Source organism: Capra hircus, chromosome 4 (assembly GCF_001704415.2).
Source record: "Capra hircus breed San Clemente chromosome 4, ASM170441v1, whole genome shotgun sequence".
Lineage (NCBI taxonomy): Eukaryota > Metazoa > Chordata > Mammalia > Artiodactyla > Bovidae > Capra > Capra hircus.
The window spans coordinates 517,604-530,132 of record NC_030811.1 but is presented as its reverse complement, the minus strand read 5'-3'; the positions used below and the strand labels follow the sequence as shown (position 1 = coordinate 530,132).

At 50.5% G+C, this 12,529-nt stretch overlaps 1 protein-coding gene across 1 annotated transcript in view; it reads right to left on the bottom strand.

Annotated features, from left to right (window-relative positions):
• The window catches only part of NCAPG2 (non-SMC condensin II complex subunit G2), a 71,934-nt gene that overhangs the window by 12,569 nt on the left and 46,836 nt on the right, over window positions 1-12,529 (bottom strand). Inside the window, exons 16-25 of the mRNA XM_018046634.1 lie at window positions 12,246-12,419; window positions 10,428-10,498; window positions 9,416-9,569; window positions 9,157-9,330; window positions 8,381-8,497; window positions 8,158-8,298; window positions 7,653-7,752; window positions 5,331-5,518; window positions 4,282-4,422; window positions 2,911-3,014 (exon numbers count right to left, since the gene is read on the bottom strand). Coding sequence (XP_017902123.1) covers window positions 2,911-3,014; window positions 4,282-4,422; window positions 5,331-5,518; window positions 7,653-7,752; window positions 8,158-8,298; window positions 8,381-8,497; window positions 9,157-9,330; window positions 9,416-9,569; window positions 10,428-10,498; window positions 12,246-12,419 — 1,364 coding nt within the window. The remainder of the gene's footprint in view (window positions 1-2,910; window positions 3,015-4,281; window positions 4,423-5,330; window positions 5,519-7,652; window positions 7,753-8,157; window positions 8,299-8,380; window positions 8,498-9,156; window positions 9,331-9,415; window positions 9,570-10,427; window positions 10,499-12,245; window positions 12,420-12,529) is intronic.

Sequence of the window (12,529 nt, the reverse complement as noted above, 5' to 3'; positions counted from 1 at the left end):
CTCATGATGCACTCTGCATATAAGTTAAATAAGCAGGGTGACAGTATACAGCCTTGATGTACTCCTTTTCCTATTTGGAACCAGTCTGTTGTTCCATGTTCAGTTCTAACTGTTGCTTCCTGACCTGCATACAGGTTTCTCAAGAGTCAGGTCAGGTGGTCTGGTACTCCCATCTCTTTCAGAATTTTCCACAGTTTCTTGTGATCCACACAGTCAAAGGCTTTGGCATAATCAATAAAGCAGAAATAGATGTTTTTCTGGAGCTCTCTGGCTTTTTCCATGATCCAGCAGATGTTGGCAATTTGATCTCTGGTTCCTCTGCCTTTTCGAAAACCAGCTTGAACATCAGGAAGTTCGCAGTTCACGTATTGCTGAAGCCTGGCTTGGAGAATTTTGAGCATTCCTTTACTAGCATGTGAGATGAGTGCAACTGTGTGGTAGTTTGGGCATTCTTTGCCATTGCTTTTCTTTGGGATTGGAATGAAAACTGACCTTTTCCAGTCCTGTGGCCACTGCCGAGTTTTCCAAATTTGCTTGCATATTGAGTGCAGCACTTTCACAGCATCATCTTTCAGGATTTGAATTAGCTCAACTGGAATTCCATCACCTCCACTAGCTTTGTTCGTAGTGATGCTTTCTAAGGCCCACTTGACTTCACATTCCAGGATGTCTGGCTCTAGCAGAGTGATCACACCATCGTGATTACCTTGGTTGTAAAGCTCTTTTGTACAGTTCTTCTGTGTATTCTTGCCACCTCTTCTTAGTATCTTCTGCTTCTGTTAGGTCCAGACCATTTCTGTCCATTATCGAGCCCATCTTTGCATGAAATGTTCCCTTGGTATCTCTATTTTTCTTGAAGATATCTCTAGTCTTTCCCATTCTGTTATTTTCCTCTATTTCCCCGCACTGATCACTGAGGAACGCTTTCTTATCTCTTCTTGCTATTCTTTGGAACTCTGCATTCAGATGCTTATATCTTTCCTTTTTTCCTTTGTTTTTCGCTTCTCTTCTTTTCACAGCTATTTGTAAGGCCTCCTTGACAGCCATTTTTCTTTTTTTGCATTTCTTTTCCATGGGGATGGTCTTGATCGCTGTCTCCTATACAATGTCATGAATCTCCATCCATAGTTCATCAGGCACTCTATCTATCAGATCTAGTCCCCTAAATCTATTTCTTACTTCCACTGTATAATCATAAGGGATGTGATTTAGGTCATACCTGAATGGCCTAGTGGTTTTCCCTACTTTCTTCAATTTAAGTCTGAATTTGGCAATAAAGAGTTCAGGATCTGAGCCACAGTCAGCTCCCTGACTGTATAGAGCTTCTCCATCTTTGGCTGCAAAGAATATAATCAATCTGATTTCGGTGTTGACCATCTGGTGATGTCCATGTGTAGAGTCTTCTCTTGTGTTGTTGGAGGAGGGTGTTTGCTATGACCAGTGTGTCCTCTAGGCAAAACTTTATTAGCCTTTGTCCTGCTTCATTCCATACTCCAAGGCCAAATTTGCCTGTTACTCCAGGTGTTTCCTGACTTCCTACTTTTGCATCCCAGTCCCCTATAATGAAAAGGACATCTTTTTTGGGTGTTAGTTCTAAAAGGTCTTGTAGGTCTTCATAGAACCATTCAACTTCAGCTTCTTCAGCATTACTGGTTGGGGCATAGACTTGGATTACTGTGATATTGAATGGTTTGCCTTGGAAATGAACATAGATCATTCTGTCGTTTTTGAGACTGCATCCAAGTACTACATTTCAGACTCTTTTGTTGACCATGATGGCTACTCCATTTCTTCTAAGGGATTCCTGCCCACAGTAGTAGATATAATGGTCATCTGAGTTAAATTCACCCATTCCAGGCCATTTTAGTTCCCTGATTCCTAGAATGTCAATGTTCACTCTTGCCATCTCGTTTGACCACTTCCAATTTGCCTTGATTCATGGACCTGACATTCCAGGTTCCTATGCAATATTGCTCTTTACAGCACCAGACCTTGCTTCTATCACCAGTCACATCCACAACTGGGTATTGTTTTTGCTTTGGCTCCATCCCTTCATTCTTTCTGGAGTTATTTCTCCACTGATCTCCAGTAGCATATTGGGCACCTACCAACCCGGGGAGCTTCCCTTTCAGTATCCTATCATTTTGCCTTTTCATACTGTTCATGGGGTTCTCAAGGCAAGAATACTGAAGTGGTTTGCCATTCCCTTCTCCAGTGGACCACATTCTGTCAGATTCATCAACCACCATGAATTCCAGATTTCAGAGAATGGGAAATACCACGTTTCAGTAACATGGGATGATTAAAGTCTTTCCACAGTCTTCACTGTAAGCATGACCAGTCATACAGGTGAGACACTAAAATCAGATGCTGCTGCTAGTAAGAGAACAGGGATGTTCTGGTAAGTGAATGAAGCCCTCTGCATACTTATAATATCACAAGAAAGACATAATGTGCTATTGAAAGATAATGCACAGCTGTTGAAATGACGCTTTTGGAGTCTGCAGCAAACATATCCACTGTGGAAGGTCCACAGGCATTAGCCATCCGCAGGGCTCTCCCTCGTGTGGCCCATCAGTGCTGCCTGTGCACAAGACACCCTGGAGTCAGGCCAGGTGATGCCCGCATGGAGAGATGAGCACGTACCCAGTGAGAACCACACAGAGTCTAACCAAGCACCCACTTTCAGAAGCACTGCGGTGCACAGTAACGCTGCACATGTTTCCCTCTGAATGAACTGGAGTTACGATAAGCAAAACCAGAGACTATGTGGATGAATGTTCCTTTCAGAAAGTTATAATTTCTCTTTGTAGAAGTATGCTAATATCTTGAGAATAAAAGGAAGAGAGCTAACGTTACTGAGAGCTTACAGCCAGAGGAGTAAGAAGACAGTAAAGAGAAAAGGATTACCTGACTATATTTGGAGACTTTATTATTATTCCTATTAAACACCTTGAAAATGGCGGAAGGGCTGAAAGGCCCTCTGGCGGGGTAAGCTCTTCCGCATCAGAAACCTAAAAGAAAGTCCAGTTAGTAACGTGAACCAAGACTGAGACTGGGCTAAGCACTCGTTTTACGCTTCTCTGAACTTTCTTACAAACTTGAAAAAGGCTTTCCAGAAACTCAAAATAAGTATTTTTGTTAACTTCTGCAATGGCTATCATAATCATGATTCACAGTGGTATCAATCAATTGGACAGAAGAAAAAAGACACATGTCACTTGACAAGCCCTCTGTCAAACACTCTTTGATTATCTACTTTTGTCGACAATGTGTTTCTACACTAAGCAAATTTAACTGTTATTCTTATTAGCCTAGATCAGGTTTTCTCAACTCAAACTTTTTCTATAAAGCAGTAAAATAGTAAATAATAGTTAGTTAACATTTTAAACTTTGTGGGCAAAACGATCTCAGCCACAACTACTCAATTCTGCTGTTATAGCACAAGGCAGCCATAGGAAGAAAATGTAAATAAATGGGCCACAGTGGCCCACAAGCCACTGATGGACTCACAGTTGTCAGCTGTGTGCCTTGCGGGCCTGAGTAACTTCCAGTTATTAGGCTGTGTATAGGCCAGGAATCACGCTCCTAAACCAGAATGATCTCCCTTCAAGCTTTCAGGAGGGCCTGAAATTCTGTTAATGTCCTACAATTTTGTCAACTTCTTTTACATTTGTGATTTCATAACAACATTTGTAGAAATTGTATGTTTGCATTTATATATTTCCATGGTATTTCCTGTCAATCTCTCCCTTCCAGACTGAGAGAAACCCCACCGTTTACTGTCTTCAGGCACTGCTGCACGCCCTCACACACTAGCATCAGGGCTCCAGGCCCTGATAGCGCGCGCTTTATTGTGAGCTGAATCATCATCCTGGTTATGTCGGCCTTGAACCAAGCAGGCTAATCATATGAAACAGGCTCCTGCCAGGATCTGGCCAGTCCTTTATGGACTAGGAGCAAACTATCTGTCTAAACTGATATTACAGATTCAAACTTCCTGTGCTTAAAAGAAAAAGTAAGGCTTATGTATCGCACAGCAGTCAGAGATGTGAGCTGCTCCAGAAACAGCACCAGGGCACTCTCACACCCTGCTCACCGCCAAGCACGGCTGTGAACACAAACCAGCCACGGAACCGTGAGGTGCAGCTATGGAAGAAGCGGACCTCCCGTGGTACCTGAGCTCTGAAAAATAGCTAGAGAAAGGCAAGAACATGCTGCCAGCAGGAAACAGCCTCTTCAGTAGCCAAAACGAGACACAGCAGCTTCGAGACAACGCACCTTCCGGAGCCAGTGGCTTATCTCAACCACAGACGCAGCGATCAGGGTGGAGAACACGCCCCGGTGAACAGGCGTGTCCACGTGCCAGGACTGCACGGTGCTGATGAATTCATGCAGAGGAGTCTGAACAGAGCAAAGGAGCTACGAGAAACACATCAGCCACCGTGAGTCCTGAACAGTCTCCATCAGGGACGCGGCCTCCTCCTGTCTCCGCGGGGCCGAGGCCGTCCCACCTGACGCCCCTGCTGCCCACGCCCTCCTCTCTGGTGCTGGAGACGACACACAGCCCGAAGGCCCTGGGCAGTACCTTGAACACACTCTACCCCAGAGCAGAGAAAAACTCTGAGAACAGGAGCATCAGCAACATTAATAAAGTTCTCAAAACGAAAGAGGAAGAAATATCACTGACATTAAGGGAAGACACCCACTATGAGGCCATGTGTTCTGAACAAAGCTGCACAGCCAATAGTGAGAAAAAAAAAAATTCTGGCACAAATTACATGAACAGATCACAGACACCTGAACAAACTCCTCAAAAACAGGACTTTTTCAAATTAACTCAAATATGACCTAGGCTATAGAAAATATGGCCAATGACCTTCAATTACCTCTACAAGCTAAAGGTAGAATAAAATGGAAAGTTTCAATAACTCATAAACACCCTCCCACTGAGGCACTTTTTGAATCTCCACTCCTAGCAGCTGAGTACTCACAAGCTACTGCAGTTAGTTCTCTGCTTCTGTCCTGCTGAGCAGAAGAGCTCTTGGGCCAACAGCCTGCTGACCCGAACTGCCAACACAGTCCCCAGAGCAGCGCTCAGAGGTAGGCTCCCGGCCTCCCGGCCTCCTCCCCGGAGCATGCTGCTCCAGGAAGAGGGGGCAGCACCAGTGGAAAGGGGCACTGGGCAGCCGTCTCCTGCTGCATGGCACCTCCCCGCAACGCCGACAGCACCCACGGGCTCCAGGGCCTGCAGGCCTGGCTCCACACCCTGGGCCACCAGCTGGGTGCTGCCCTTCTAGTTCTGACCCTGCCAGGGGAGGAGCCCACACCTGCAAACCCTCTTCTGGCTGCTTCTTGAAGCTCCGTGCCATGCACTCCAGCATCTGCTGAAATACTTTCTGGACCATGTCAAACACCACGGCGACCTCTTCCTCTGAGTCTGTTTTCCACATCAAGGAACTTCCAGTTATCTCTTTCAGAATGCCGAGAAGCAATGAAACATAAAAGAATCCCTTCACTGGAAACAAAGTTGGGAAAATCTGTTGTTTAATCACACAATTTAGTTGAAATTATTACATTTTTTACTTAACACATATATTATGGTAACTTAGAGGAGTGTTACTGGTGAGCCAGTACCAAGCTGATCAGATCAATATAAAACCCGACATCCACACAACTGGCTCCTTCTATTAGACACAAAGCCACTGTCCTCACAAACAGTGTGGACAGACTCGGCTCACGCGGACAGCGCAGCTCCTGCAGCCCCAGGTGCCTCCCCACATGACGGAGACACTGATGACGAGTCTGAGAGGGAAGGCCCAAAAGCCTCATGACAAAGACCTATTTCTGTTTGCAATAAAACTCTAAAAGAATGAGCTCATAGCAGATTCTCTCCTGGGAAATGCTGATTATTAAAATATCTAAATACAAAGATCATTTCAGCTTGGTCCAAGGTAAGGTTAGAAGCTTAGGGCCTTATACTGGAGGGGAAAAGACAACTCTATGTAATAAATCCGCCTACATTGGAGATATAAAAATTTCCATGGAGCTAATTAGAATTTTAGAAGTGTTAAAAATAGATTCAATCCTTATGTGCTGCTAAGTCACGTCAGCTGTGTCTGACTCTTTGTGACCCCCTGGACTGCAGCCTGCAGGCTTCTTTGTCCGTGGGATTCTTTAGGCAAGAATACTGGAATGGGTCGCCATGCCCTCCTCCAGGGGATCTTCCCCACCCAGGGATCGAATCTGTATCTCTTACGACTCCTGCACTCCCACACTCCTCCACACTTACCACTAGTGCCACCTGGGAAGCCCAGATTCAATCCTTAGGGGAAAATAATTGCTAGATGATAAATTGAGTTACCCAAACGCAAATCATTTTTAATGTTTCAATCATTAGCCTTAGGTTTATTTAAAGTATTTGTTTGTTTATTTGGCTGTGCTGGTCTTTGCTGTGACATGCGGTATCTAGCTCCCTGCCCAGGGATTGAACCTGGGCCCCCACATCGGCAGCATGGAGTCAGCCACTGGACCACCAGGGCAGGCCCTAAACTTAAGATGGAAGTGAGACTCATAATGAATTAAACAAAGCAGAAAGTTAGATCTTAGAACAAAAAGATTTCTCCTATTTAATATTTAGCCTCTGTGGGTATTCTGAAGCCCTTTAGTTACAGATGAGGAAACGTATAATCAAGACAGCAGCGCAGAGCAACTGCCAGCAGCTCGGGGGCAGGCCAGCCACCACCCTAGGGGCAGCAGCACGGGGAGGGAGCAGCTGTGGGGTCTGAGGCCTGCACATCGGCGCTCAGGACCACACAAGACCCCAGGAGACCAGCGCACACTCACTGCTGGGCTTGCTCCGTGACCGTACCACTCTCAGTCTCCTCTAGCAAGTGCCTCAGCTAGGGCCGCCTAACCCCTCCTTCCCAGCCTCTGCGGCCCTCAGAGGGGCACGCGCAGCTCCAGCTGCCCAGTGCGCCCACGAGGCAGCAGCCGGGAGGCCGCAGGGCGGGGCTCACGGCAGCGCGCTCTCAGCCAGAGCCCGGCCCGAGGCCGAGGGGACGGCCTGGGCCCCACACTCCTCCCACCACTGTGCGAGGGGCTGCAAGAACCCGCCCGATCCCGGGGGGCTCCAGACAACCCTCAGCCCGGATGGCCTGAGGGCAGCCAACTTCCCAGGCACTCTCTCAGCACGTACCACCTGGCACCTCCTCCAAGGCAGGTGTGGACACCACAGTGTCAGTCACCAGGGCCACAGTGTCACCCCATCCTCAGGGTGACAGCGACTTCCCAGGGGTCCCAGGGTGGGGGGCCATTAAACAACTCCTGACTCACAGGCAGACGGCGAGCTCTCTTCTGTGAGCTCTGCCCACGACACCCGACAGGAGCTGCAGACAGGTGGGCACACAGCGCAGCCGTCCACAGCCACACGGCCCCCAGGGGAGAAGCCTAAGACCCCGCCAGAAATGGTGCACCTGTCACAGCCAGTACCAAAAGCACCATGGACTCCCTGGCTGCCTCGGCCTGCTAGTTGTTTTTTGATGTGAACCAGTTTGTTACACGTCTGTCACTCAAAAGTGAGAGTCCAGCAAAGGGAGGCACTACTTCTTATTGGGAGTTTCTCTTAACTAGTCCTTTAACAAACCAGGTACCTGTTTGCATGATTCCAAGGCTCCACTGTAGAAGATGCATCTGAAACTTGCGGTCACCAAGGCCAACCATGATGACATCCTTACACACAGTCAAGTAGGTCTGGAAGAGAGACAGACATGCTGCTGTGACCTCCTCACAGAGGCGAGAGGGGCCACACGCAGCTGGCACAGCTCCTAATACCTAAGGGGCTGCCAGGTGAATCACAGAGAAGGTATTCACAGAGTGGTTTCCATAAAGACACATCAATTCTCATTTTTCTTTCCATAGGAAATCTAGAAACACATTTTCTGTAATTCCAAAAACAGCACCTGTTACCTGTACTGTGCAAAACTGCATTAAAATTACACAGTTTGTGCTTCGCAAAAGATAAACTCTGGACACTTAGAGGCTAGCGTAGGTACTCAAGAAAGCAGCATTACTGACTGAAGTCACAGTTCAGATTGGAAATGAGACCCGGAAGCCCATCACAATGGAGCAGGGTTTCCATGTCCCAAGACTCCTAACCTGGATAATCTGCTGATAAACCACCCTGTGAAGCTTCAGGTATTCTTCGTCTTGATCGCGAATGAAGGATAAAACTTTGCTTTCTAACCAAGACCCGGTGTCTTCCAAAGTGGACAGGTACACTTTGCCTTCTGAGCAGAACTGCCCAAAAACAAGAGCAGAGAGGTCAGTGCAGAGCCCCGGGCCCGCTCAGCCCGCGCCCTGCCCCGAGCCACAGACACACCTTGTATTGAAGATGGATACTCAGCCGACAGTACAGGCTGAAGGCCCGCAGGGCGGCGCCCTCACTCAGGCGCGGAGGGCTGCCACCTGGCATCTGCAGAATGGACTCCAGATTCCCCTGCGGAACAGGACTCCTCAGGCCGTGCTCTGGCCAAGCAACCCGCATGGGAGGCGAAGACACCGTGGCCCGGAGTGCTGGGCAGGTACAGCGCCGCAGGCCATCCTGAGAATCCCGTGCCTCCTCCCTCCGCCAGGCCTCCCACAAAGTGGCAAGATCACAGCTCTTCCAGGCGCTGACCCCGGGGCCCAGGACCAAGCTCTGCCAGCTCATGCCTCCCACACCCCCGCCCGTCCCGCCCGCTGCTAGTGCATGGGGGCCTCTGGCACGACAGAATCGGGCAGCAGCAGCCGGGGCGGGCCTGCAGAGACAGCCGCAGAGAAAGGGAATGAATCCACAGGACTGCATGTCAACAGCCCGGGGCGGCCTGCCCCAAACTTGGGGGGCTGGAGCCCCCATGGCCATGCGAGGAGGAGAGCGAAGCGCCTGGGAGGTGGGGCCTCCTGCCCATGGCCAGTTCCGGCAGGCAGGCTCACCCGCAGAGGCAGACAGGACAGGACGCCGGGCTCTGAAGGGGCCTGGTAGAAGGAGCAGGGCCCAGAAATGTGCGCCTGGCCCCCTCCCGCCCCCAGGTGAAGAGCGACACTATGACACAGAAAACTCGGACCTGACTTCATCAGTCACCTTCCATGCAGCCTGTGTCTGTTCTACAGACCTACCTTGGATGTTTCAAGTGCTTTCAAAAGACAGTTCAGCTTCTTCTGGGGCGCAGAGAGGAGGCACTCGCGGTTCTTGGGGTGGGTCAGCAAATACTCCACGTAGACCAGCGCCAGCCCAGGTTTGACCGGACACGGGTCCTGGACCCGCACTTTCCGCTTGGAGGCCGAGTTACCCTGAGGGGCAGGGAGAGACCGGTGGGAGGAGAGCTGTGAGCCCCGGCACGCCGCCCTCAGCGGAGCGCAGCAGGAAGACCCCTACCTTGCTCTGAGGCGGCTCCTCGGGCAGCCAGTCGCAGACAAGCTCCAGGATGTGCCCCACGTGGCCCCAGGAGCAGAGGCAGTCGAGCAGGATGCAGTAGGTCCTGTCGGCGGCTCCCTCCTCTTGGTTCCTCAGTGTGGAAATCACACCACAGCTGAAAGGGCCACACATATACAATCACGTCTGTATCTCGATAACAACTATTCACTTTCCTAAAAGGTGGGGAAAACGGAGACGCTAAAAGCTGCGGAACACAAACCCTTCCTATCATGGGAGCATGCGGACATCCTCCACTGCAGGAAAAATCCACCGTTTTCCACAGTCACTGGCAGGGTAAGTTCCAGGACAAAATGGTGACTCTGCAAGCAGCGTCGGGGACCCAAGCCCACGGGCCTCAGGCGTGAGGTGCCAGGCGCCTGCCAGGCACGTGAAACCCCCGTCTTTTGTTTCTGTGCTGCCTCTACCAGACTGTAGAGATTCTCCATTTTGGGGAAATAATTTGCTCAGCATCAAAACATTCATTTTTAAATATATGTGAATAAAAATAAGTAATTTTTACCGAGTTAATAATCAACACTCTAAAGCAACACTGCCCGATAAAACATAACTTGAGCCACAAAAACAGGCCAGTGTGTCATTCTAAAGGTTCTAATGACCATATGTGAAAAGGAAGACTGACCTCAGTGATATATCAGCCCAGCCCACCCGCAACACTAGACGCAGTCAGTGTAGAAAACCGCGGTGTGGCACGCCACAGCCCTCTTTCCACACCAGACCCGAGTCAGAGTGCACCCTGCACACACAGCTCATCCCAGCACAGTGCCGCATCCCAGGCACTCAGGGCCACGTGCGGCTGCAGCTCCGCGGCGGCTCAGCTCAGACCGCGTGTCCCCACCTGCACTTGGATGAGTCCCGGCGCTCAGTGCCCCGGGCCCTGGAAGCCACTGCCCTGCTCTCCTGCCTACAGGCCACGCGGCATCGCTGGGGAGACCAGAGGGCGGGTAGCAGGCACCTGAAAGTGGGCACAGCCGGGGCGGGCATCAGGGACGCCAGCACGCACAGAGGGGTCCTGCAGCGGTCGTCCTGGGGGCAGGGAAAGACACAGAGGGGAATGTGAGCAGTGCAGCCTGCGGGCCCTCCGCCCGAGGAACCCGCTGCAGGGCCGCTGGGTGGGGACAGCACACAACCGGACCCGGGCTCTGCGAGGCTCCAGGTGTGCTGGGTCTTCTCAGGCTTTCCCAGGATGCTCCCCTACTTTCCGTGATGTGTCGTTCTTATTAAACACCCACTGTGTATCAGGAGACCCTGGGGACACAGCAGTGCCCAGAACAGACCAAAGTCCTTGCTGTGAAGGCACTGACTTGCATTCTGAAAAGAATACTGATGAAAGAAAAAAACTACAATCCTATGTACCTGGTGTGCCCTCAGTATAAAACTCAAGAAAACGAAGCTAATCAGAAAAGTTCTCAATCAGAACACCTTCAGAAGGCAGGGCAGTGCAACAGAGCTACCTGGCCAAGCCCAAGTCCCAGTGGAGCCCAGAGCCCAGCCAGCAGGGACCAGCAGGGAGAAGGCTGCTCTCTGGGCAGGGCTGGCAGGGACCCGTGAGGAAAGCACGCAGGCCCCCGGAGCCACTTTGCACACGGCAGCCACCTCACCACAGCCATCCCTGTTGCCGTAACAGGGCCGACAGGCCAGACGCCACCCAGATCACTAATAAGAAATACCCTCAGATGGCAACACAACCAGAGAAGATGGGTCCTAAAAGGAAGAGAAACAACAATTTTCCTGAAAAATAAACAGGAGCAAACTCACAGTTCCATCTGTAAGTAATCTGCATTCAGGCAGAGTGAACCCGCCCTTATCCTCAACTTCCAATACACAAAATATTTTCTTAATGTCACAGCAGACAGCTGATCGCTACTCCCAATTCTGCTCTAAGCGTGGCTCACAGACGGTTTACCCACTGACAGGAAGACCACAAGGTTCTTGGACGGACTGAGGGCAGAGAGGCTCTCTGGCCAGAATCACTCGGGACTGAAGCGCTTAATGGACCACCTGCCTTTTCCCAGACACTCCCAGGGCACACTGCTCTTCTGTCAGCTCATCCAGGACCCGACCTCCTCCATGTGCTATCTACTGCTCAGCCTAGTGGGGCTGTCTGAGCCTTTAAACATCCTAGTGATGGGGCAGCCTTCGTCCTTCACCTTCACAGACAGGTCACATGGGCGTTTCAGGGGCTGAATGGATCTCGGAGACCTAACAGTCACAGAAATACAGCTCTAAAAGCTAAAAGGTCTAAGGTCACACAAGCAGCTGTATAAGAACCAGAAGTAAACTTTCCCAAGAGAAGAGCGATCCCTAAGACCTATGACCACTCTATGTTTAAGCCACGCTTTCTTTGTAATTGGAAATACACCTGCACTTTTACATAGTAGTTTTATTTCCATTAGTTCTGAAATATGGCCTTTGGGTTTCCTTCACTTAAGCAGAAGATACACACACGGTCCGTCTGCCCCAGTAACACAGACACGACTCAGAGGCTCCAGAAACAGGTGCTTACCAGGTGCCGTCAGAGGCCCCCACACCAGGGTGCAGTGCATCCTGGATGTTCACAGACTCCTCTCTCAATTCCCAGCATGTCAAACTAGATTCCAAAACCGGGTCGCAGGCCATTCGCAATGGAAGACCAGAGCCGCCTGGACACGCGCTGGGACAGAGGCTGGAGGCCGCCCGGCCGCACCATACAGGGCGAGCGCCGTGGGTCCCGGCCGCAGCTGGCTCACCACGCGCGCGGGGGCCGCCCCGCTCCTCAGGGCGGCTGCCTTACCGTGAACACTCGCATGTACTGTGGCAGCACCGAGGCAAACTTGCCCACAGTGTACATCCGGGCCTCCTTGTTATCCTCCAGGCTCCTGTGAATGCTCCTCCAGAGAATCACCACGATCTCCAGTAGCCCTGCCATAGACGCGGCATCGCTCACCGACAGCGTCTGGTCCAGAGCCTAAGACAAAATTCACCGTGAAAGAATGAATCCCTCGACTATTAAGGGAACAGCACTGTCTTTAATAGCACGTCTCAGAATTCCAGCCCTACAGTGGAAATGCAAACGAC